This window comes from Oreochromis aureus, linkage group 17 (assembly GCF_013358895.1).
Source record: "Oreochromis aureus strain Israel breed Guangdong linkage group 17, ZZ_aureus, whole genome shotgun sequence".
In the NCBI taxonomy this organism is placed as follows: domain Eukaryota; kingdom Metazoa; phylum Chordata; class Actinopteri; order Cichliformes; family Cichlidae; genus Oreochromis; species Oreochromis aureus.
This window is the reverse complement of record NC_052958.1, coordinates 28232076-28254787: the sequence shown is the minus strand read 5'-3', so window position 1 is coordinate 28254787 and position 22712 is coordinate 28232076. Positions and strand designations below refer to the sequence as shown.

The following is a 22712-nucleotide window of genomic DNA, read 5'->3' as shown; positions in this document are numbered from 1 at the left end:
TCACAGAATAAAATACTTGTTAACAGGAGGTTAAATGTGACTAGAGAAGCAAAACACAGAATATCATGTATCATGTCAGATGTGTAAACTGAGAAAAATTGATCATTTTAATCAAAAAAAGGTCTTTCTGAACATCATGACAACATATGTCAAAAAAGTTGGCACAGAGTCGTGTTTGCCACTGTGTAGATTTCTTTTACAACAGTCTGTAAACATGTGATGAGAGCAGCTACTAGATTTTTGTCTGATCTTGGATTTTAACTGCTGATTTTTCATTTCTGTTGTAATAGCTGCAGTATGCAGTTTAATATACTGTAACAAACAAGGCCTTCCCTGAAAAACATGTTGCTCGAACACCTGTATATACCTTTCAGCATTGCTGGGGCCCTTCCAGAGCAAGCTGCCAGTTCCATAGAGACTAATGCACCATCATACCATCAGAAATGCAGACTCTTGATAGCACAATTTTATTATAGAAGAGACACATGTGTGTGTCTATTAAGTAATAAAATGTTCCAGTGAAAAATATAGTTTTATAATTAGCAAAACATCACAACACAAAACTCCATTTACTTTATTTGAGAAATATTTTTATTTGAATTGCAACATCATCTTCCTCTGCTGCTTCTGTCTACTGAGGAGATGAGAATCTGCCAAAGAACAAGATGGACTTGGTCTCATTGTGTCTGATGAAGAAGAGGAAGGGGTGATCTGCACTGAAGAGTGTGTCCGGTATATAACATTGCATCATGATCACAGCATCTGTGGCTGCTGCGGCCTCTGTGCCCTCCTCGTTCACCTCCACAAAGGCCTTGTGGGCCACCGTAGACAGGAAGAGCCCCCCTTCACCGTTCATGCCAGACAGGTCAGCTCTTCCTGCACAGAACACGTCCTTCATACCCAGTTTAGCCAGAGGTTCATTCAGCTCGTAGTCTTCCTCCAGCTTGAACTTTGGCAGCTGAACAAGAACTTCTGAATCAACTTCCATGTTTTTCCTGTCGGTCCATTCATTCAGTCTCTCCTGTGTTAGCTCCTTCTCCAGCTGGAACACAGTTAATACATTTTGTCATATTTCTTTTGCTCATATTTAAATTCATTTTATACATGAAATCAGGAGCTGACTGTTAAATTCTTCAATGATCAAATTTAATAAAGTAAACTAAAGTGAAGCAGAAGAGTTTTTGTGGCTTTTCTTTACAGGAACTTGTTTCTAGGCTGTGTACCTTCAGCAGAGGGTCTGAGCCATCTGAGGACTCCTTAGGCAGCAGAATGAACATGCTGAGCTCCTCACCCACATAGGGCAGCTCCAGGATCTGCAAATCATGGTCAGCAATGTAGTTGTAGGGTAGCTGCTCCTTCTGGTGCATCATCTGGACTGGTACGGTCTCATTCTGACACACAGAAAATCCAGGCGATCAGATCATGTTATCATAAAGCTTCTGATGGTGCTTACCTTAAACATTTTAAACAGTTTTCTGTTTTCAAACTTTGTGTCCAGATTTTGTAACCTTCAGTTAAATTTCTACCTGTTTGACTTTAAAGGGCATCTCTTCTGTGTTTTCCTCATCAAATGTGTTCATCCAGTTGCCCTTGAAGTAGACAGCATTGACCAGAGCCAGTCTGGTATCTGCGTTGACTGTTCCTGGCTTCAGAAGGTCTTTTATCTTATCTGACAGGAAATACAGAAACAACAATATTTCGTTATAATCCACAGAGGATGCTAAAATGATTCCCTGCTGTTCAGGCTGTGGAAGATGCACATTCTCACTTTCTGTCTGCTGCTCGACCCAGCTGTTGATCTCTGCTCTGCACGCCTCTGGAGCTCCGATGAAGTCCACAGCCTTCAGGTCTGCCTGGTAGTACTTCTGTGTGGCTTCAAGGAAGTCCTGCAGAGAGCAGACATCTGTTTATTAATCCAGTCTTTGTAATGAAGAACTTTATGAAGAGAATCATTGATGTGGACACTCACTGGGAGGAAGTGGGCAGTGTTTTCTCCATAAAGACGGTTGGCTAGTTTCAGGATGTAGGATGCAGATGGTGAGTTGATGTCAGCGTTCAGTTTCTGGAAGTCTGCATGGACGCCTTCACCTGAGCTGAATGAGAGGGCCTGTGTGGCATTGAAGACAAAGACTGAAAGGATGTGATACTGAGCCTGAGTGACCCTAATTTAACCATTTATGGTCCAAAGGCAGAAAGTGGACAACTTTATTCTTTCAGCAAAAAAACAACATTGCCCCCCTAACCTGCGGAGTTCCACAGGGTTCAGTTTTGGGTCCATTATTATTTTCTTTTTACATGCTTCCTTCAGCTGGCATTATTCAATCGTTTAGTGACATTTCTTATAATTTCTATGCCGATGACATTCAGCTGCATATGTCCTTTAAGCCTCATCAGCTGGATCGGCTGTCCACCCTAGTCCAGTGCTTAACTCAGGTCTCTGATTGGCATTCTAGCAGCTACCTTGTATTAAACATGGAGAAGACAGACCATGATCATAGCTCCTCCTGAACTACATTCTAAAATGAGTCAGGTTACTGCCCCTTTCTGTTCTTCTCCTAAGTCAAATATTCTAAATCTGGAAGTAATATTTGATTCTTCTCTGGGCCTGGACTCACACAAAAACCTCTGTCTCGTTCCTGTTTCTTTCATTTAAGGAACATTTCTAAACTGTGAAAAATGGTCTCCTGCGCTGAACTGGAAAAAATTGTTCATGCATTTGTGTCATCGCGTTTAGATTATTGTAATGCCCTGTTTACCAGCTTGGACAAATCATCTCTTTCTCACCTCCAAGCTATACAAAATGCAGCGGCTAGGCTACTAACACGTTCTAGCAAGCGTGTTCACATTACTCCTATTTTACATTCCTTACATTGGCTCCCAAATTATTTTAGAATTAGTTTTAAAATTCTTGTTTTAACACTAGGGATGGGTATCGTTTAGGTTTTATCCGATACCGGTGCCAAACCGGTACTTTTGAAACAGTGTCGGTGCTTAAACTGGTGCTCGAACCGGTGCTTAAAGAATGGAGAACACAAACTTTGTCCAAAAACCTCTTATGTTTTTATTTTTAGCAGTCTCTTTTTTTCTGCAAAATGATAACCAAGTTATTCTCCAAAAGTTGAATCTGTTCATCTGGACATAGCGTTTTGTAGGAGAAACGTTTTGTCACTCATCCAAGTGACTTCTTCAGTCTCAGCTGACTGCAGGTTTCCCCAAACCTTATAAAAACAGTACATTTGCATAATGACTGAAACCAGCCCACTGAAGGAACAATGGGCTGTGAGGTCAGTTCCTTAATCATAATTATGCAAATTCCCATGACCATTGATCAACAATCACTGACCAAAACCCACTGATCAAAGAACACTGATCAATGGCCATGAGTACCATTCACAGAGAGTTGGGGAATGGCTGCAATCACAGCATTGTAAGATGGCGAAAGATGTAACCTTAGGCCCCCTCCTCGATTCAGAGATGGTCTTTCCCTTTTCATGTAAATGGCCTCCTTGACTCCGCGCTCAAACCAGCATTCTTCCCTGTCCAGGATGTGTACATCCTCATCGTTGAAAGAGTGTCCACTGGCCTGTAGGTGTAAATAGACTGCAGAGTCCTGGCCTGATGAGGTAGCTCTTTGTGTTTGTGCCATCCGCTTCGCTAGAGGTTGTTTGGTTTCCCGATGTATAAATCCTGGCAATCCTCCTGGCACTTAACAGCGTACACTATGTTACTCTGTTTGTGTCGGGGGACCCGATCCTTGGGGTGGACCAGTTTTTGGCGCAGCGTATTTTGGGGTTTAAGAGCCACAGAGACCCGGTGTTTAGAAAAAATGCGTCTCAACTGCAGCCATTCCCCAACTCTCTGTGAATGGTACTCATGGCCATTGATCAGTGTTCTTTGATCAGTGGGTTTTGGTCAGTGATTGTTGATCAATGGTCATGGGAATTCGCATAATTATGATTAAGGAACTGACCTCACAGCCCATTGTTCCTTCAGTGGGCTGGTTTCAGTCATTATGCAAATGTACTGTTTTTATAAGGTTTGGAGAAACCTGCAGTCAGCTGAGACTGAAGAAGTCACTTGGATGAGTGACGAAACGTTTCTCCCACAAAACGCTACGTCCAGATGAACAGATTTTCAACTTTTGGAGATTTACTTTCCTGGATGATTGAGAATGCATCAAGACGATAACCAAGTTAGCCTTTTCTGTTGATACAACATACCTCCTTTGGTTGGAACCGGTGCTTAAACAACGGAAAACACAAACTTTGTCCTAAAACTTCATGTTTAGCTGTTTTGTTTGTAAAAAGATAACAATGTTAGCCTTTTCTGCAGCTATAGGGCATATACAGTGGCTTGCAAAATTATTCGCCCCTTGAACTTCTCCACATTTTGTCACATTACAGCCACAAACATGAATCAATTTTATTGAATTCCACGTGAAAGACCAATACAAAGTGGTGTACACGTGAGAAGTGGAACGAAAATCATACATGATTCCAAACATTTTTACAAATAAATAACTGAAAAGTGGGTGTGCGTAATTATTCAGCCCCTGAGTCAATACTTTGTAGAACCACCTTTTGCTGCAATTACAGCTGCCAGTCTTTTAGGGTATGTCTCTACCAGCTTTGCACATCTAGAGACTGAAATCTTTGCCCATTCTTCTTTGCAAAACAGCTCCAGCTCACTCAGATTAGATGGACAGTGTCTGTGAACAGCAGTTTTCAGATCTTACCACAGATTCTCGATTGGATTTAGATCTGGACTTTGACTGGGCCATTCTAACACATATGTTTTGTTTTAAACCATTCCATTGTTGCCCTGGCTTTATGTTTAGGGTTGTTGTCCTGCTGGAAGGTGAACCTCCACCCCAGTCTCAAGTCTTTTGCAGACTCCAAGAGGTTTTCTTCCAAGACTGCCCTGTATTTGGCTCCATCCATCTTCCCATCAACTCTGACCAGCTTCCCTGTCCCTGCTGAAGCGAAGCGCCCCCAGAGCATGATGCTGCCACCACCATATTTGACAGTGGGGATGGTGTGTTCAGAGTGATGTGCAGTGTTAGTTTTCCGCCACACATAGCGTTTTGCATTTTGGCCAAAAAGTTCCATTTTGGTCTCATCTGACCAGAGCACCTTCTTCCACGTTTGCTGTGTCCCCCACATGGCTTGTGGCAAACTGCAAACGGGACTTCTTATGGTTTTCTTTTAGCAATGGCTTTCTTCTTGCCACTCTTCCATAAAGGCCAACTTTGTGCAGTGCACGACTAATAGTTGTCCTATGGACAGATTCCCCCACCTGAGCTGTAGATCTCTGCAGCTCGTCCACAGTCATCATGGGCCTCTTGGCTGCATTTCTGATCAGCGCTCTCCTTGTTCGGCCTGTGAGTTTAGGTGGACGGCCTTGTCTTGGTAGGTTTACAGTTGTGCCATACTCCTTCCATTTCTGAATGATGGCTTGAACAGTGCTCCGTGGGATGTTCAAGGCTTGGGAAATCTTTTTGTAGCCTAAGCCTGTTTTAAATTTCTCAATAACTTTATCCCTGACCTGTCTGGTGTGTTCTTTGGACTTCATGGTGTTGTTACTCCCAATATTCTCTTAGACAACTTTTGAGGCCGTCACAGAGCAGCTGTATTTGTACTGACATTAGATTACACACAGGTGCACTCGATTTAGTCATTAGCACTCATCAGGCAATGTCTATGGGCAACTGACTGCACTCAGACCAAAGGGAGCTGAATAATTACGTACACCCCACTTTGCAGTTATTTATTTGTAAAAAATGTTTGGAATCATGTATGATTTTCGTTCCACTTCTCACGTGTACACCACTTTGTATTGGTCTTTCACGTGGAATTCCAATAAAATTGATTCATGTTTGTGGCTGTAATGTGACAAAATGTGGAGAAGTTCAAGGGGGCCGAATACTTTTGCAAGCCACTGTATGGTATCACTCTATCAAACAAGAAGACAGCCGCATGTAACTACGACGGTGTTTGCTAGTTCACCTTACGTGCATTAATGTAATAACGTGGTTAGCCTACTCAATGTAAATTACACACGAACAACATTAAGCTACTCATGCAGAGAAGAACGGCTGCTGCTGCCATCATCATCCGTCATCATTTCTGCTACACTGGCAGGGCTAGGGGCCAGGACTCTACTCTTCGGGTTCTTGGGGGATGTTGCTAACTCTGCGTCCGATAACAGGCACCACACCCGCAGTAGATGTGCTCGGTGTGAGGTCTTGCAGCAAGCTATCAAATACGGTGCATTTCTCGGCTTTAAAAAAAAAAAAAAACGCTATGCGTCGCCAGGTGTTTCATCAGATTCGAGGTGTTACCTCCTTTGCACAGTATCACCTTAAAGCACTTGTTGCAGGCTGCTGAGTTTGCATCTTTTGCTGTGAAGTACAGCCAGACTTTTGAGCGCTTCGCCTTGGGCATTTTTGTAGCTCTGCTCTAAAAGAACGTACGTACCTGGGTCCTCCTACTATCCTTGGAAAGGTAAAATGATTGGCTAGAATCCAAAGTGTATGACATCTCCAGAAAAAAAAAGCACCGACATAAAGCACTGAAATGTGCGCTGCTTTTCGGTCTGGTTACTACCGTTTATGTTGTATCCGGTGCTATTATGGCACCGGATACCGGTACCCATCCCTATTTAACACTAAATGGCCAGGCCCCAGATTATTTATCCAAGCTTCTTATATGATATATTGCTGCTCCTTGTCTCCGCTCACAGACTCAGAGTTTGTTGGTTGTTACCCATACACGACTGAAGACCAAAGGGGACAGAGCCTTTCAGTCTGTGGCACCAAGGCTGTGGAATAGTTTGCCACCACAACTACATTTGGCTGACTCTGTGGAATCCTTTAAAAAGCAGTTAAAAACTTTTCTTTTTAAACAACCTTCTGTTGATCAATGCTTTTTAAATTTTTTATTGACTATTAACCTTTTATATTGTGTATATTGTCTATTTTGTTACTTAACTTTCTGTTTATTTTAATCTTTGTGTACAGCGCTTTGTGACGGTCTATGAAAAGCGCTTAATAAACTTTACTTACTTACTTAAATAAATATAAAAATAATAATAAGAAAAATATCACATGGCCCACCACCAAACAAAAATGACACAAAAAGCATATTGACAGTTTTTCCCCACGCACCAGGTATAGAAGAATTAGCTCAGGTATAGAAGAATTAGCTCAGGTTGTCCCCAGTATAACTTTTTGCTTTCTTCTGACCACTATTCATGCTAGGGCCTTCATCCGGGTGAGAATTTTCTCCAGGGCCTGGGTCAGATTGACTATTTTTTCTTTTCTGTTGCTATTACTCACTGTGTCGTCTCACAGCATGACCATTATGTCATTTCTTCTTCGTTTTCTTCTGCTTTACTGGCAGTTTGCAACTTATTTAATTAGAGCAGGTAGTTGTACTGCCCGCTAGTGGAAGAGAATGTAATTGTTCTGCACGTTACTCACGCAAGTGAGTGCTAATCAGGTGGAACCAGGAAATCTTCCAGCTAACACCTGATCATCTCTCAGGGCACAGCTATGCCCAGCAGCACAGTGGTTGGGAAAGACTGGTCTACAGTGACCCCCTGTGGACACTGTGAGATATTGCGGTGTTGAGTAGATATGATTGTTCTTGTAGTTATCTGCATAGCTGGACTGGCCATCGGGCATACCGGGCATTTGCCCAGTGGGCCGATGGTGATTTTTCATTTTTATGGGCCGATGGGTTTTTTTTTTCTTTTCTTTTTTTTGTTTCGTAACGTATAAACACTGAAAGGTGGTGGATTGGCCAGATGCTGGGAGATGTGTAAAAATAACTCAATTGTTTGGTGGTGGCTATTGCCGAGCCTTCACAGCCTGAGTAACATTAGCAAGTGGTGGAGGCCAGCAGACGCAACACGCTGGCAGGTGGATGACAGAAAGGTGAGGCAGGAGGAGGAGAGACCCGAGGTGGCCGCCGGTGTCGGTCCGAGTGTCAGGGGAAATGAACTTCAGGTAAGAAGTTATGACCTGCAGTCTATCTGGGTCAGATATAAACCAAGTTTATGTGGAGTTTATTTTCGTTGTGCTGACTTTTTACAGTCAGTTACAATAACTCGTACTGCGTACTAGCTAGCATGACGGAGTTTCTATACAGCTGGGCGGGTGCTATGATGTTACTGATGTTGAACTTTATTTTATTAAGGTTTATTAAGGTTAATTAGTTTCCAACCATTCCGTAAAAAACGGAATCGTCTTGTATTCAGAGAAAATATTCGTGTTGAGCTGAAAAGGAACGCGATTTGTCCCGTACTTCAGCTAGAATGAAAAAGACACAAAGCTGGATTTATTCTGTGTCTTTATGCTGCAGCTGCCTCTTCTTCTCTCATTCTCTCCCCCTCTCTCCCCTGTTGTTATTTCAATCATGAAACTGATCAATGATCAGCTGATCAGCTTTTCTCTCTTGTTTGTTTATCGCCCACTTTGCGCCAGAAAGAAGAAAGCAGCGGAGGTTAAACAGCAGCAGCACGTTTAAGCTTGATCAGCTGTTGTTAGAATTTATTTAATATTAATTTCTAGTATCAGCTGATGTTTGCTGGAGCCACAGCTGTAAAAGCTGCTGGTCATGATGTCGGTTTGGTTATCTGGTGAGAGGGAAACATGAAGATGAAACCAGGAGATGTCCTTACTGAATCATCAGAGCTGAACAGGTGATGGAGAAACAGGTTTACCTTTTAGGTGACATGAATGAGTTGAAGGGAAGTTATGAGCTGTTTCTGAGAGACAAATAACACCAGGATCCTTTTCTACGTAGCTGACAGCTGGTAACTGTGCAGGGGCGGGTCTAGCAAAGTTTTGCCAGGGGGCCAGGTAGGGCATTAACAGGGAAAGGGGGGCAGAAGGAAATACTTTTCTTTCTTATTCTCATTTAAAATGTCTCGCTTTTAATAAATAATTATCTGAATCTTACAACAAACGTTTTCATCTGATGTAAAATGTATAGAAATCATTATTGTACATAGTAATTTTTTTCAGGGTCCCATCTTAATTTCTTCAGAAGTAAGTACTGTATGTATGCCAGTGTGTCTGTGAAGGTTCTCATTCATCCAGGTCATCGTAGTCAAAGGAGTTTGCAAAGAAAAGCGTCTGGACTTCTTTAAGTTGCTTGAAGACGTTTCACCTCTCATCCGAGAAGCTTCTTCAGTTCTAAGGTCAAATGGCCGAGAGTCCCAGATTTAAACCCAGTGGGAGTATCCCCCCAAGGAGGGACAAAGGACCCCCTGGTGATCCTCTAATCACATGCGCCAAGGTGTGAAAGCGGGTGTGGGACCTAATCAGCCAGGGTTTCGGGTGAGCTCATTGTGAAACCTGGCCCCACCTTGTCATGTGAATTCCTGAGGTCAGATGGCCCAGGATGTGAGTGGGCATTAAGGCGTCTGGGGAGGGAACTCAAAACTGGATTATAGATGGCAGACAGTTGGTGTCGTAAACCACCGCCTCTGTTCAAAGATGGTCGTTCACAGTGGACATAGATGGCTTCTTTCACTCCTCTTTCAAACCATCTGTCCTCTCTGTCCAATATGTGAACATTGGCATCCTCGAAAGAGTGACCTTTATCCTTAAGATGCAGGTGGACTGCTGAGTCTTGTCCCGTGGAGGTGGCTCTTCTATGTTGTGCCATGCGCTTGTGAAGTGGCTGTTTGGTCTCTCAATGTAGAGGTCTGGGCATTCCTCGCTGCACTGTACAGCATACACCACGTTGTTCAGTCTGTGTTTTGGAGTTTTGTCTTTCGGGTGAACCAGTTTCTGTCTGAGTGTGTTGCTGGGTCTGAAGTACACTGGGATGTCATGCTTGGAGAAAACTCTCCTGAGTTTCTCTGATACACCGGCTACATAGGGGATGACAACGTTGTTGCGTCTGTCTTTCTTATCCTCCCTCGCTGGTGTCTGATCTTCTTTTCTGTGCCTCTTTGCTGACTTTATGAACGCCCAGTTAGGATAACCACATGTTTTCAGTGCTTCCTTTACATGTGTGTGTTCCTTCTTTATCCCTTCAGGCTTAGAGGAACATGTTCTGCCCGGTGGTGTAGGGTCCTAATTACTCCAAGTTTGTGTTCCAGAGGGTGATGGGAGTCAAAGAGGAGGTACTGGTCCGTGTGTGTGGGCTTCCGGTAAACTTCAATGTTGAGGTTGCCATTCTCTTCAATGTGCACAGCGCAGTCCAGGAAAGGCAAACAGTAATCCTTTGTGTCTTCCCTGGTGAACTTGATGTTTTTATCCACGGCGTTAATGTGCGCAGTGAAGGATTCCACTTCTTGTGTCTTGATTTTGACCCAGGTGTCATCTACATATCTGTACCAGTGGCTGGGTACTCTCCCTTTAAAAGAGCCAAGAGCCTTTCTTTCCACTTCCTCCATGTAAAGGTTGGCTACAATAGGTGACACAGGGGAGCCCATGGCACAGCCATGTTTTTGTCTGTAGAAGCCTTCGTTGTATTTGAAGTATGTTGTGGTAAGGCAGAGGTCTGTTAGAGGTCTGTCTAACAGAATTGAAGTTTACCGGAAGCCCACACACACGGACCAGTACCTCCTCTTTGACTCCCATCACCCTCTGGAACACAAACTTGGAGTAATTAGGACCCTACACCACCGGGCAGAACATGTTCCCTCTAAGCCTGAAGGGATAAAGAAGGAACACACACACGTAAAGGAAGCACTGAAAACATGTGGTTATCCTAACTGGGCGTTCATAAAGTCAGCAAAGAGGCACAGAAAAGAAGATCAGACACCAGCGAGGGAGGATAAGAAAGACAGACGCAACAACGTTGTCATCCCCTATGTAGCCGTGTATCAGAGAAACTCAGGAGAGTTTTCTCCAAGCACGACATCCCAGTGTACTTCAGACCCAGCAACACACTCAGACAGAAACTGGTTCACCCGAAAGACAAAACTCCAAAACACAGACTGAACAACGTGGTGTATGCTGTACAGTGCAGCGAGGAATGCCCAGACCTCTACATTGGAGAGACCAAACAGCCACTTCACAAGCGCATGGCACAACATAGAAGAGCCACCTCCACAGGACAAGACTCAGCAGTCCATCTGCATCTTAAGGATAAAGGTCACTCTTTCGAGGATGCTAATGTTCAGATATTGGACAGAGAGGACAGATGGTTTGAAAGAGGAGTGAAAGAAGCCATCTATGTCCACTGTGAACGACCATCTTTGAACAGAGGCGGTGGTTTACTGACACCAACTGTCTGCCATCTATAATCCAGTTTTGAGTTCCTCCCAGACGACTTAACGCCCACTCACATCCTGGGCCATCTGACCTCAGGAATTCACATGACAAGGTGGGGCCAGGTTTCACAATGAGCTCACCCGAAACCCTGGCTGATTAGGTCCCACACCCGCTTTCACACCTTGGCGCATGTGATTAGAGGATCACCAGGGGGTCCTTTGTCCCTCCTTGGGGGGATACTCCCACTGGGTTTAAATCTGGGACTCTCGGCCATTTGACCTTAGAACTGAAGAAGCTTCTCGGATGAGAGGTGAAACGTCTTCAAGCAACTTAAAGAAGTCCAGACGCTTTTCTTTGCAAACTCCTTTGACTATGTATGCCAGTATTTTCCCACATTTTCTAGATACTGTACCAGTACTGTGTGTAAAATTCCATCAAAAAGTCAATTAAGTTTTATTCTTTCTCACCTGTTTTTCTGTCTCCTTTCACTTTTTAAAGGTTGCCATGTTGGAAAAAATATTTTGCCCTGCTGTTTATTGATGTGATAAATGAATAGTTTATGAAAATATATCTAAATCTGTCATTTATTATTTTTTAATATTCAGTAATGATAATGTCTCACCTCTAGTCTTCTCTATCTTAATTTCAGGTTTCCACCATGTGTTGTAGATAGTTCAGGAGGTTAACTCGACCAAGCAGTCTTTGGGTTTCGGCTAAGTACTGTTTAGAATACCAGAATAGGGAGGATGGTGTAGTTTATTACATTGATACATATATACCAACAGGACAGTGTATATCACTGTGACAACAGCGTTTGTTTTCATCCAAAGGCTTTATGGTGTTTCCTATAATACCTGGTGGGCCAGTCTCTAGTCAAAATGCCCGGGCCGATTTTTTGTCCCAGTCCAGCCCTGGTTATCTGTGACTCTACTAATTACGGAACTGCCCGCTTCTGTTTTCAGAAAACCATACTCATAAGTCACACCTGCTGTATACTCCACAACAATAAGTTCAAGTATGGCTGCTCCAAATTTGGATTGAGCCTGGAAAGATCTCTGAGGTAAACAATTCTTCTGTGGAACTTAGTTAAAGACCGTTAACCCAACTCCTGCGGTCTTTCTGACAGAAGGCTTAGTCCAGCCTCGTATACCCAGCATTCATCTATGTCTGTATGTATGAATGCCTGTATGAATATAGTCTACAGTGTGGATGGGTCCTTATACACAATCTTAAATAATGACTTGTTTTCAACGCGCTAACATGGGATGAACATGTGGAAGATCTACTTCTTTTTCTACTGTGTGTAAAGCCAGTTTGATATATGTTATTTGCACACAGAGTTAAGGCTCAGGGGCACTACGTGTTTTACAGTGGTTCTTATTTGCCCATTAACATCAACACTAGAAAAGCTGCAAGTGTAAAGTATTTGCTTGGCACTGGCAATATATCAGGGTTTAGCACCAAAACATCTTAGTTTACCAAAATAAAAATAGAAACAAGACTTTTGAAATAAAATCTTAAATTAACTGAAATGACATTAGAATTGGAAAACTAACTACAATTTAAAAAAAGAAAAAGAAATAAAAGAGAGAAATATCCTTTAAAAAATTGTTACTACAACTTGCCTGAGTGACTGCTTTTAAATGTAATGAGGGCTTGAAGTTTCACAGGCATGTTAGCTGATCAACTGATGGCCTCGTGCAGGTAACAAGTTGACAGTGAGCTGACCTGAGCCATCTGAGCTGCAGTGTCTCCTTTAGCTCCCAGGTAGACCATGGCCAGGGCTGAGCTGATGCTCAGAGGAGAGACAAAGATGTTCCCAGCAGGGTTTGCCTGGCTCAGAGTGCGGAACAGCTCCAAGGCAAAGGCTGTGTTTGAGCTGCTGACGGTGGACATGGCTGATGGTGTTTTCCTGTAACATGCAAACAACCGTTTAAACTGCTACAACATTACATACTGAAAACACAACAAGAGACTTTATATTAAAGCATCGAGAAAAAAACTTTCCAGAAGTAACACCAGCACTGCTGGAAGAATAAAGAAAATCAAAGGATTCCGAGCAGAGTTATCTGTAAACCGGTCAGCTTTGCATTTATTTTAACAACCTGAGCTGTTTTCACATTAGCTGGTGTCTATGACTCAACCACACTTGACTCGCTGTGTGCGAAAAAGTCAAAGCAAAATGATAAGACAAAGAAAAGTAAAACTACACACACACATAAAATAACGAAAAATCCAGAGGACTACCTGATCTACAAGAGCACAGGACTGTGGTGAGACATGAGTCTGACTGTAGTCCTTCTCTCTGTATAAATAAGGTTGGTGGAATGAACAAGGGCAGTCCAGTCTTACTGGTGATGGGTCATTTTCCAGAGAACAGCATTACTAAACCTCACGGGTAAATCTGAACTGAGGTTGCTCAACTCTGATGGGAAATCAAATCCTGGACTGTAAGTTGATGAATCAGAGTGTTCTCTATAATCTGAGTCATTATTTCCCACATATGTACATGTCATCCGGGGAAGAAGGATTTTTCTTACCTAGCTGTTGCATGCCCAGCGCATCGCCGGAGCACCACTTCCTGCCATACAAGACATCTACAGGAAGCGGTGTCTGAAAAGGGCTGGGAAAATCATCAAAGACCCCAGTCACCCAGCACACGGACTCTTCCCCATAACTGAACATACACACAATGGACAAAAACAAACAAATGGCTGACTGTACCCTCATACACACAATAATAACATGGACTGAACCACCACTTACAACCACTGGCACTTTATATAACTACTGTATAATTTATCCATGTATCTCACTGATCTCGATTGCACTACTGTAAATGCTGTATAGACAGTCATACTGTACAACACAATAATTATAGTTTTACAACTGTTATTAATACTCGCAATTGTATATGTATAATCTGCTATAGCTGCTATAGCTAAGCTGTTCATAGCCTGTACATAGCTTGTACATTCACTTCAGTTATAGCCTGTATGCTTATAGTTATAGTATATTCATAACACACCTTCACACTGTGTACATTGTATCATATCTATAATATATCTATATTATTGCTAAAGCACTAAAGCACTTTCTGGATGAATGCAAACTGCATTTCGTTGCCTTGTGTGTGCAATGGCAATAAAGTTGAATTCTATGCTATTCTATTCTTTGTTGTGGTTGATGTTGAGTGTATTTTTCCTTTTTTGCATGCTTTTACTGTATTTATTGGGACGTCCTCCGGAGAGACTCCTCCCCCCTGCTTTCCCTAACTAATTAGATACACCTGGAGGGCACAGGGGACATCAATCAATCAGACCTCCTTAGTTGGCAGCGAGAGGCCAATAAGAGGGCCTGGCAGGTCGGAAAAGGGGACGCGGCCGCAGGAGAAGAGAGCGGGCCCTTGGTAAGTTCATGGCAGACTTCTTCCACGGTGGCGGCCGCAGTTTGGAGCTCTGCCCTCCCGGGGTAAGTTCCGACTGTTAAGATTCATAAAGACGCCCCGGTAAATTAAGAAGAGTGACTGCCGCTGCTCTCCTGTGCTTAGCAGAAGCGGGAGCGGAGTGGCCCGACGAAGGACGCTGGCGGCCTGGCCCTACTGGTGGACACAAGAAGTGTGGCGGATTCCGATTTGGACCCTTGGGACTTTGGCTCGCTGACTGAGGAACACTTTTTTTTTTTCTTTTTCAAATTGTGCTGAGTTTTACGTTGTTTCGATTATTCTCTTCCCTGATCAGAGTATTTTTTAATGCTGTAAGTAAAGTGTATTTTTATTGACTATTTTAACCGGGTTTACACATCTTTCTGTTCCCGTGATCATCCCCTGCTGCTATTTCCGTTTTAGTTCCCTTCTAGTATACATCCGTGACATGCATATGTGCATTCCTCTATAAAATACTTTACTCTCTGATCTGGCCTGAAAAGTTTCTTAATTGTAAGAATTTTTAGAAGGCTGAAAAGGAACCTCAAGGAGGGGCTTCTCATAACGACTTGAATTACACTATGCTCCGATGTGCACAAAATAAAAAGTGATGGAATGATACCACAGACATAACAGAGTTAATGACACTTTATAGATTCATTTGTAATGGGACGCTGGTTGAAGTTATGGTAAAAATCCTTCAACTTTAATTATTAAGAAATGAAAATGTCATTTGTAAATGACCAGAAGCATCTAATAACTGTTGCTCTCAGCCTGGGGAACATAAAAATAACATTTGCTCCACTACTCTCCAACTGTCTAGAAGAGTTTTTCTCTCCTCCACCCAGCTGTTCAAAGTTTTATATGATGTTGGGATTTATTTTTTATTTTAAGGCCAATATCTCATAATTGGCATCACATATGTGTTTTTATACTTTTCTGATTAGATCTGTGTCCTCGTTTGTTTTGTAGTCTTGCTGCTTGACTTATCAGAAACTTTTCACAGGTGAATATCTAAACTGCGCAGAGGAACATTTATTTCTAAATTCCAAGCTAGCTAACTTGTCTAGTGGAAGTGCATTTTCAGATTTCAGTTGACTTACATCATCAGTGTCTGCTAGAACTTGTGCTTCCATACAAGTACCACCTATTTTATAAAAAATGGAAAAAATATTAAGTTTTTAAATGAAAAATAGTTTCATAATTAGCAAAACATCACAACACAAAAACTCCATTTACTTTATTTCAGAAATATTTTTATTTGAATTGCAACATCTTCCTCTGCTGCTTCTGTCTACTGAGGAGATGAGAATCTGCCAAAGAACAGGATGGACTTGGTCTTATTGTGTCTGATGAAGAAGAGGAAGGGGTGATCTGCTCTGAAGTGTGTGTCCGGTATATAACAACAAGCGTTGATCGCAGCACCTGTGGCTGCAGCGGCCTCCGTGCCCTCCTCATTAACCTCCACAAAGGCCTTGTGGGCCACCGTAGACAGGAAGAGCCCCCCTTCACCGTTCATGCCAGACAGGTCAGCTCTTCCTGCACAGAACACGTCCTTCATACCCAGTTTAGCCAGAGGTTCATTCAGCTCGTAGTCTTCCTCTAGTTTAAACTTTGGCAGGTGAAGGATAACTTCTGAATAGGTGCTCATGTTTTTCCTGTCGGTCCATTCATTCAACCTCTCCTGTGTTAGCTCCTTCCCCAGCTGGAACACAGTTAATACATTTTGTCATATTTCTTTTGCTCCCATTTACATTCATTTTATACATGAAATCAGGAGCTGACTTAAATTCTTGAATGATCAAATTTAATAAAGTAAACTAAAGTGAAGCAGAAGAGATTTTGTGGCTTTTCTTTACAGGAACTTGTTTCTAGGCTGTGTACCTTCAGCAGAGGGTCTGAGCCATCTGAGGACTCCTTAGGCAGCAGAATGAACATGCTGAGCTCCTCAGCCACATAGGGCAGCTCCAGGATCTGCAAATCATGGTCAGCAATGTAGTTGTAGGGAAGCTTCTTCCTCTGGTGCATCATCTGGACTGGTACGGTCTCATTCTGACACACAGGAAATCCAGGCGATCAGATCATGTTACTATAAAGCTTCTGATGGTGCTTACCTTAAACATTTTAAACAGTTTTCTGTATTCAGACTTTGTGTCCAGATTTTGTAACCTTTAGTTAAATTTCTACCTGTTTGACTTTAAAGGGCATCTCTTTGGTGTTTTCCTCATCAAATGTGTTCTTCCAGTTGCCCTTGAAGTAGACAGCATTGACCAGAGCCAGTCTGGTATCCGCGTTGACTGTTCCTGGCTTCAGAAGGTCTTTTATCTTATCTGACAGGAAATACAGAAACACAACAATATTTCATTATAATCCACAGAGGATGCTAAAATGATTCCCTGCTGTTCAGGCTGTGGAAGATGCACATTCTCACTTTCTGTCTGCTGCTCGACCCAGCTGTTGATCTCTGCTCTGCACGCCTCTGGAGCTCCGATGAAGTCCACAGCCTTCAGGTCTGCCTGGTAGTACTTCTGTGTGGCTTCAAGGAAGTCCTGCAGAGAACAGACATGTGTTTATTAATCCAGTCTTTGTAATGAAGAACTTTATGAAGAGAATCATTGATGTGGACACTCACTGGGAGGAAGTGGGCAGTGTTTTCTCCATAAAGACGGTTGGCTAGTTTCAGGATGTAGGATGCAGATGGTGAGTTGATGTCAGCGTTCAGTTTCTGGAAGTCTGCATGGACGCCTTCACCTGAGCTGAATGAGAGGGCCTGTGTGGCATTGAAGACAAAGACTGAAAGGATGTGACACTGAGCCTGAGCGACCGTAATGTAACAATTTATGGTCCAAAGGCAGAAAGTGGACAACTTTATTCTTTCAGCATCATGTTTAATAAGAATCCTTACTGTGAATCTGTTATATGCTGTTTATGTATCTAATATTTACTTTTATTTCTATAACAGGTTATTCTGTATGTTATGCTTGAATTTATTATTCATGCGCTAGGCCATTTAATCCTTGTTTCAAAAAACTCTTATTGCAGCTATATTTTTGAGGTGGGGTGTGGTTTGTGGCTCAGCTGCAGAGGAGGGCTGTAGCAGTGAGTTCAGGTTTGGTGTCATGGGAGACTGATTCAAACACCTGACCTCCATCCTCTAATCATGTCTCTCCTTTTAAGGATGCTGCTGGAGGAGGAAGGAGCAGTTGCTAGTTGTCCATGTTTGTGCCTTACCTTTTGAAGCCATGGCACATATTTCACGTTAGGAAAAAACAAATAAATAAATAACAAAAATCACATGGCCCACCAACAAACAAAAATGACACAAAAAGCATATTGACAGTTTTTCCCCACGCACCAGGTATAGAAGAATTAGCTCAGGTTGTCCCCAGTATAACTTTTTTGCTTTCTTCTGACCACTACGCATGCTAGGGCCTTCATCCGGGTGAGAATTTTCTCCAGGGCCCGGGTCAGATTGACTATTTTTTCTTTTCTGTTGCTATTACGTGCTGTGTCGTCTCACAGCATGACCATTATGTCAATTCTGCTTCGTTTTCTTCTGCTTTACTGGCAGTTGGCAACTTATTTAATTAGAGCAGGTAGTTGTACTGCCCTCTAGTGGAAGAGAATGTAATTGTTCTGCACGTTACTCACGCGACTGAGTGCTAATCAGGTGGAACCAGGAAATCTTCCAGCTAACACCTGATCATCTCTCACAGCACACCAATGTGCAGCGGCACAGTGGTTGGGAAACACTGGTCTACAGTGACCCCTTGTGGACACTGTGAGATATTGCGGTGTTGAGTACGTGATTGTTCTTGTAGTTATCTGTGACTCTACTAATTACGGAACTGCCCGCTTCTGTTTTCAGAAAACCATACTCATAAGTCACACCTGCTGTATACTCCACAACAATAAGTTCAAGTATGGCTGCTCCAAATTTGGATTGAGCCTGGAAAGATCTCTGAGGTAAACAATTCTTCTGTGGAACTTAGTTAAAGACAGTTAACCCAACTCCTGCGGTCTTTCTGACAGAAGGCTTAGTCCAGACTCGTATACCCAGCATTCATCTATGTCTGTATGTATGAATGCCTGTATGAATATAGTCTACAGTGTGGATGGGTGCTTATTCTTGTCACAATCTTAAATAATAACTTGTTTTCAACACACTAACGTGGGATGAACATGTGGAAGATCTACTTCTTTTTCTATTGTGTGTAAAGCCAGTTTGATATATGTTATTTGCACAGAGTTAAGGCTCAGGGGCACTACGTGTTTTACAATGGTTCTTATTTGCCCATTAACATCAACACTAGAAAAGCTGCAAGTGTAAAGTATTTGCTTGGCACTGGCAATATATCAGGGTTTAGCACCAAAACATCTTAGTTTACCAAAATAAAAATAGAAACAAGACTTTTGAAATAAAATCTTAAATTAACTGAAATGACATTAGAATTGGAAAACTAACTACAATTAAAAAAATAAAAAAAAGCAATAAAAGAGGGAAATATCCTTTAACAAATTGTTACTACAACTTACTTGAGTGACTGCTTTTAAATGCAAGGAGAGTTTGAAGTTGCACAATCATGCTAGCTGATAAACTGACAGCGTGGTGCAGATAACAAGTGACAGTGAGCTAACCTGAGCCATCTGAGCTGCAGTGTCTCCTTTAGCTCCCAGGTAGACCATGGCCAGGGCTGAGCTGATGCTCAGAGGAGAGACAAAGATGTTCCCGGCAGGGTTTGTCTGGCTCAGAGTGCGGAACAGCTCCAAGGCAAAGGCTGTGTTTGAGCTGCTGACGGCGGACATGGCTGATGGTGTTTTCCTGTAACATGCAAACAACCGTTTAAACTGCTACAGCATTACATACAGGAAACACAACAAGAGACTTTATATTAAAGCATCGAGAAAAAGAGTTTTTGAGGAGAGCGCATACAGACAGAAACCACCGCCGGAGCTGCCCCCACCCACTGAAGCTAAGACACCGGACACGGTGCAGCCCGTTTGAGAAACTTGTTAGCAGCGACTCTCTGCTCACTTAAATGAGACTACAAGCTACTTTATTCAAAAGTGATACACATAAAACGCTTTACTTGCTGTGTGCAAGAAAGTCAAAGCAAGACGCGAAGACAAAGGAAAGTAAAACTATACATACACACACACAAAATAAAACGAGGACAAATCCAGAGGACTACCTGATTTACACGGTGAGACACGAGTCTAACTGCACTCTTTTGCTGGGTGTAAATAAGGTTGGTGGAATAAAGAAGGGCGGTCCTACGGAAGAGGATTAGGGCCACTGGGGGAAAAAATGTTTTCTTCCACTCTTGCGTGCAGCTACGAATAAACCCTGAATACGACTTTAGAGACCAAATCATTCAATCATTTGACCTCCGCTGTTAACTTTTTTTGGGTTGCATCATCCAGGACCTGTATCTCATGATGCCCTTCTATATCTCTGTTGGCCGACTAACATTCTTCATGGCTTCTCTGATTTTGGTATCCAGCTTTCTTCTTCTCCATGATGGGCCTTTTTGATCTTGTTTTTTTTTTTTCAAGCAATGAGTATGTAAAATGTAAAAACAAAGAAACAATAACAAAGAAACAACAACACTAATTTTTTTCTTTATTGCTAATGGGAAGCATGTTGAAGTGATGGTAAAAAAAAAAAAAAAAGCCTTCAACTTTAATTATTAAGAGATGAAAATGTTATATATTAAAAACTGAATCATCTAATAACCTACAAATTTCCTTTCCATGAAAGAACAGCAGCACACACAGCTGCATACAGTGTTGGAGTGATTGAGTTTTTAGAGTGTCAGCAGATGGCGATAGAGAGCTTGTGAGAGGGCCCGGCCTGACTGTGGAACCGTAATCTTTTTGACCTCACAGACTTCTGTAGAAGTGGACCTTTTTGCAACCATAGGTAATGCTGATTGCTGTTCATTAAAAAGAATGCAGGTTTAAGGACCTTGCAGTGCACTGGCTTCTGTTTTTCACACCTCTGTATCCATGTCCATATATTTTACAATGTCTGAGTTCCAGCAAATATTTTATTGCCAGTTTGAGGTTAGGGAATTAGTGTGACTCCATTTCTTTCAACGGCAAAAACGATTTTACAGTTTGTTTGTTTTTTTACATATTTGTGTCTGCCATGAGGAGTCAACTATTTAGTGGAGTGCCCATTGAAATTGATCATAAGATCAAAGTCATAATTTCCATTTTGTTGAGATGCCCTGCTCTCTGTATCAAAATTCCTCCTTGATATTGCTGCTTCTTTACCTCTCTCAGTGCACATGGATCTATTATTATATACAAACTGATAACCAGTTATGTCTCTCCTTCATCTGCAGCTGACTCTTCTCATTTCAAAGCTGTATGTATAAAGCTTAGCTCCTCACCCACATTGGGCAGCTCTAGGATCTACATATGCAAAAGCAGCTTGGTTGTTATCAGTCTGTGATGCTCTGTTGTTAAACACAGATCAGGAGAAATGGTGCTGAACCCTTTGTGTAATATATAATCCCAATTTCAAAAAATGTTGAGAGGCTATGAAAATAAAAACAGACTGCAGTGATTTTCCCACATTTTATTCTCAATAAAACACAGAAAACATATCAGATGTGTAAAATTGATCATTTTAAGCAAGAAAAGTCTTTTCAAATATGATGGCAACATCTCTCAAAAAAGCTGGCACAGAGTCGTGTTTGCCACTCTGTAGCATTCCCTCTTCTTTTAACAACAGTCTGTAAACATGCGTTGAGAGCAGCTACAAGATTTTTGTGTGATCTCAGATTCTATGTCATGGTACTGGGTCATTTTAATCCAGCGTTCTCAGTTTTCTTGTGTTTTTGTATTATGTTAAGTTCATTTGTTACTTTAAGGATTTATTCTTTGGTTCCTAGGTTGTTCTGTTTAGTTTATTAGATTCCCCCTTGTGTCTTTGCCCTCGGTCTCCCTCTGTATGTCTGTTTATTTAATTGTGAGTTCTTGTGCCTTGTTTCCTCTCCCTGTGTTTTATTCCATCATGTTTCCCCAGCCTGTCATGTCTGTGCTCTCCCTCGTGTTCTCTCTCCCCCTCCAGTCTGTGTCTCTGTGTACTTCCTGTTTTACTTTGATAGCCTCCCATCAGTGTACGTCATGGTGTTTGCTTCTGCCCTGTCTCGTTATGGTTATTCCTGTCAGCTGTGCTCTCGCTTCCCTCATGATCCTTCTCTGCATTTATGTCCACGTATCACTCAGTTCCGTGTCGCATCCTCCCTCATAGCTGTTTGTGTGTTTCTCTAGGTTTCAGAATCCCAGTTTAGTTTAGCTCTATTTTGTATCACCTCCACGCCTGCAATAAAGCAGTGTTTTTTTAGTTGACTACTCGCCTCTGAGTTTGCATTTGGGTCCTTTTCCTGCCTGCACACAACCAGTTTGTGGCAGGCTAGCTGCTCATTTTTCATTGCTATTGTAATAGCTGCAGTATGCAGTTTAGTATACTGTAACATACAAGGCCTTCCCTGAAACACATGTTGGTCTAACACCTGTATATACCTTTCAGCATTGCTGGAGCCTTTCTAGAGCAAGCTGCCAGCTCCATAGAGACTAATATACCATCAGAGATGCAGACTCCTGATAATAAGTTAGACTTTCCTCATCAGTCTGGAGGACACAGTATCTATGTTCTCTGTTTTGAATGAAGGCTTAGAGGAGGTTGGAGATTGCTACCATCATGGCCTCATCCGATCAGAATGAGAATGAAGAGTTATCAATCACAGGTTTCTCCTTTTATTTGAATAATCAGTAAGGAAAGACACACATGGACTGCTAACTCTGAAAGTGTGATTTAAGTCACTCAGTAACTCAAAATAATACATGAACTCAGGAAACTCAAACAGAAACTCACCTCAGCTGCCGCCCTCAGGTGAGTACAGTGGCTATGTGCAGGTGTACATAGATGGATCGAAAGATCCGGATAGTGAAGCAACTGGTTTGGTGTTGGTAGTTCTGGAATTAAATATCAAGTTTGGGAAAAGAACATAAAACTTAATGAGTGTTTATGCAGTAGAGCTG

The 22712-nt window shown here is 42.2% G+C and overlaps 2 protein-coding genes across 4 annotated transcripts; both read right to left on the bottom strand.

Moving 5' to 3' along the window:
- Positions 1-595: 595 nt before the first annotated feature.
- On the bottom strand, positions 596-13144 carry LOC120434023 (leukocyte elastase inhibitor-like). Its single transcript, XM_039601399.1, has 6 exons — positions 12962-13144; positions 1970-2107; positions 1769-1886; positions 1527-1669; positions 1224-1391; positions 596-1042 (listed from the first exon to the last, which is right to left on the bottom strand). Exons 1-6 carry the CDS (start codon positions 13127-13129, stop codon positions 632-634), a joined length of 1146 nt encoding a protein of 381 aa, XP_039457333.1. The 5' UTR covers positions 13130-13144; the 3' UTR covers positions 596-631.
- A 2740-nt stretch (positions 13145-15884) lies between these two features.
- Positions 15885-20049, bottom strand: LOC120434020 (leukocyte elastase inhibitor-like). 3 transcript variants are annotated; one of them, XM_039601393.1, is made up of 7 exons: positions 19850-20049; positions 19296-19479; positions 17290-17427; positions 17089-17206; positions 16845-16987; positions 16542-16709; positions 15885-16362 (listed from the first exon to the last, which is right to left on the bottom strand). In XM_039601393.1, exons 2-7 carry the CDS (start codon positions 19461-19463, stop codon positions 15952-15954), a joined length of 1146 nt encoding a protein of 381 aa, XP_039457327.1. In that variant the 5' UTR covers positions 19464-19479; positions 19850-20049; the 3' UTR covers positions 15885-15951. The 3 variants fall into 3 exon arrangements, with proteins under 3 accessions (XP_039457327.1, XP_039457328.1, XP_039457329.1); XM_039601394.1 differs by having other exon boundaries at positions 19810-19915; XM_039601395.1 differs by lacking the exon at positions 19850-20049 and adding an exon at positions 19591-19685.
- Positions 20050-22712: the final 2663 nt, after the last annotated feature.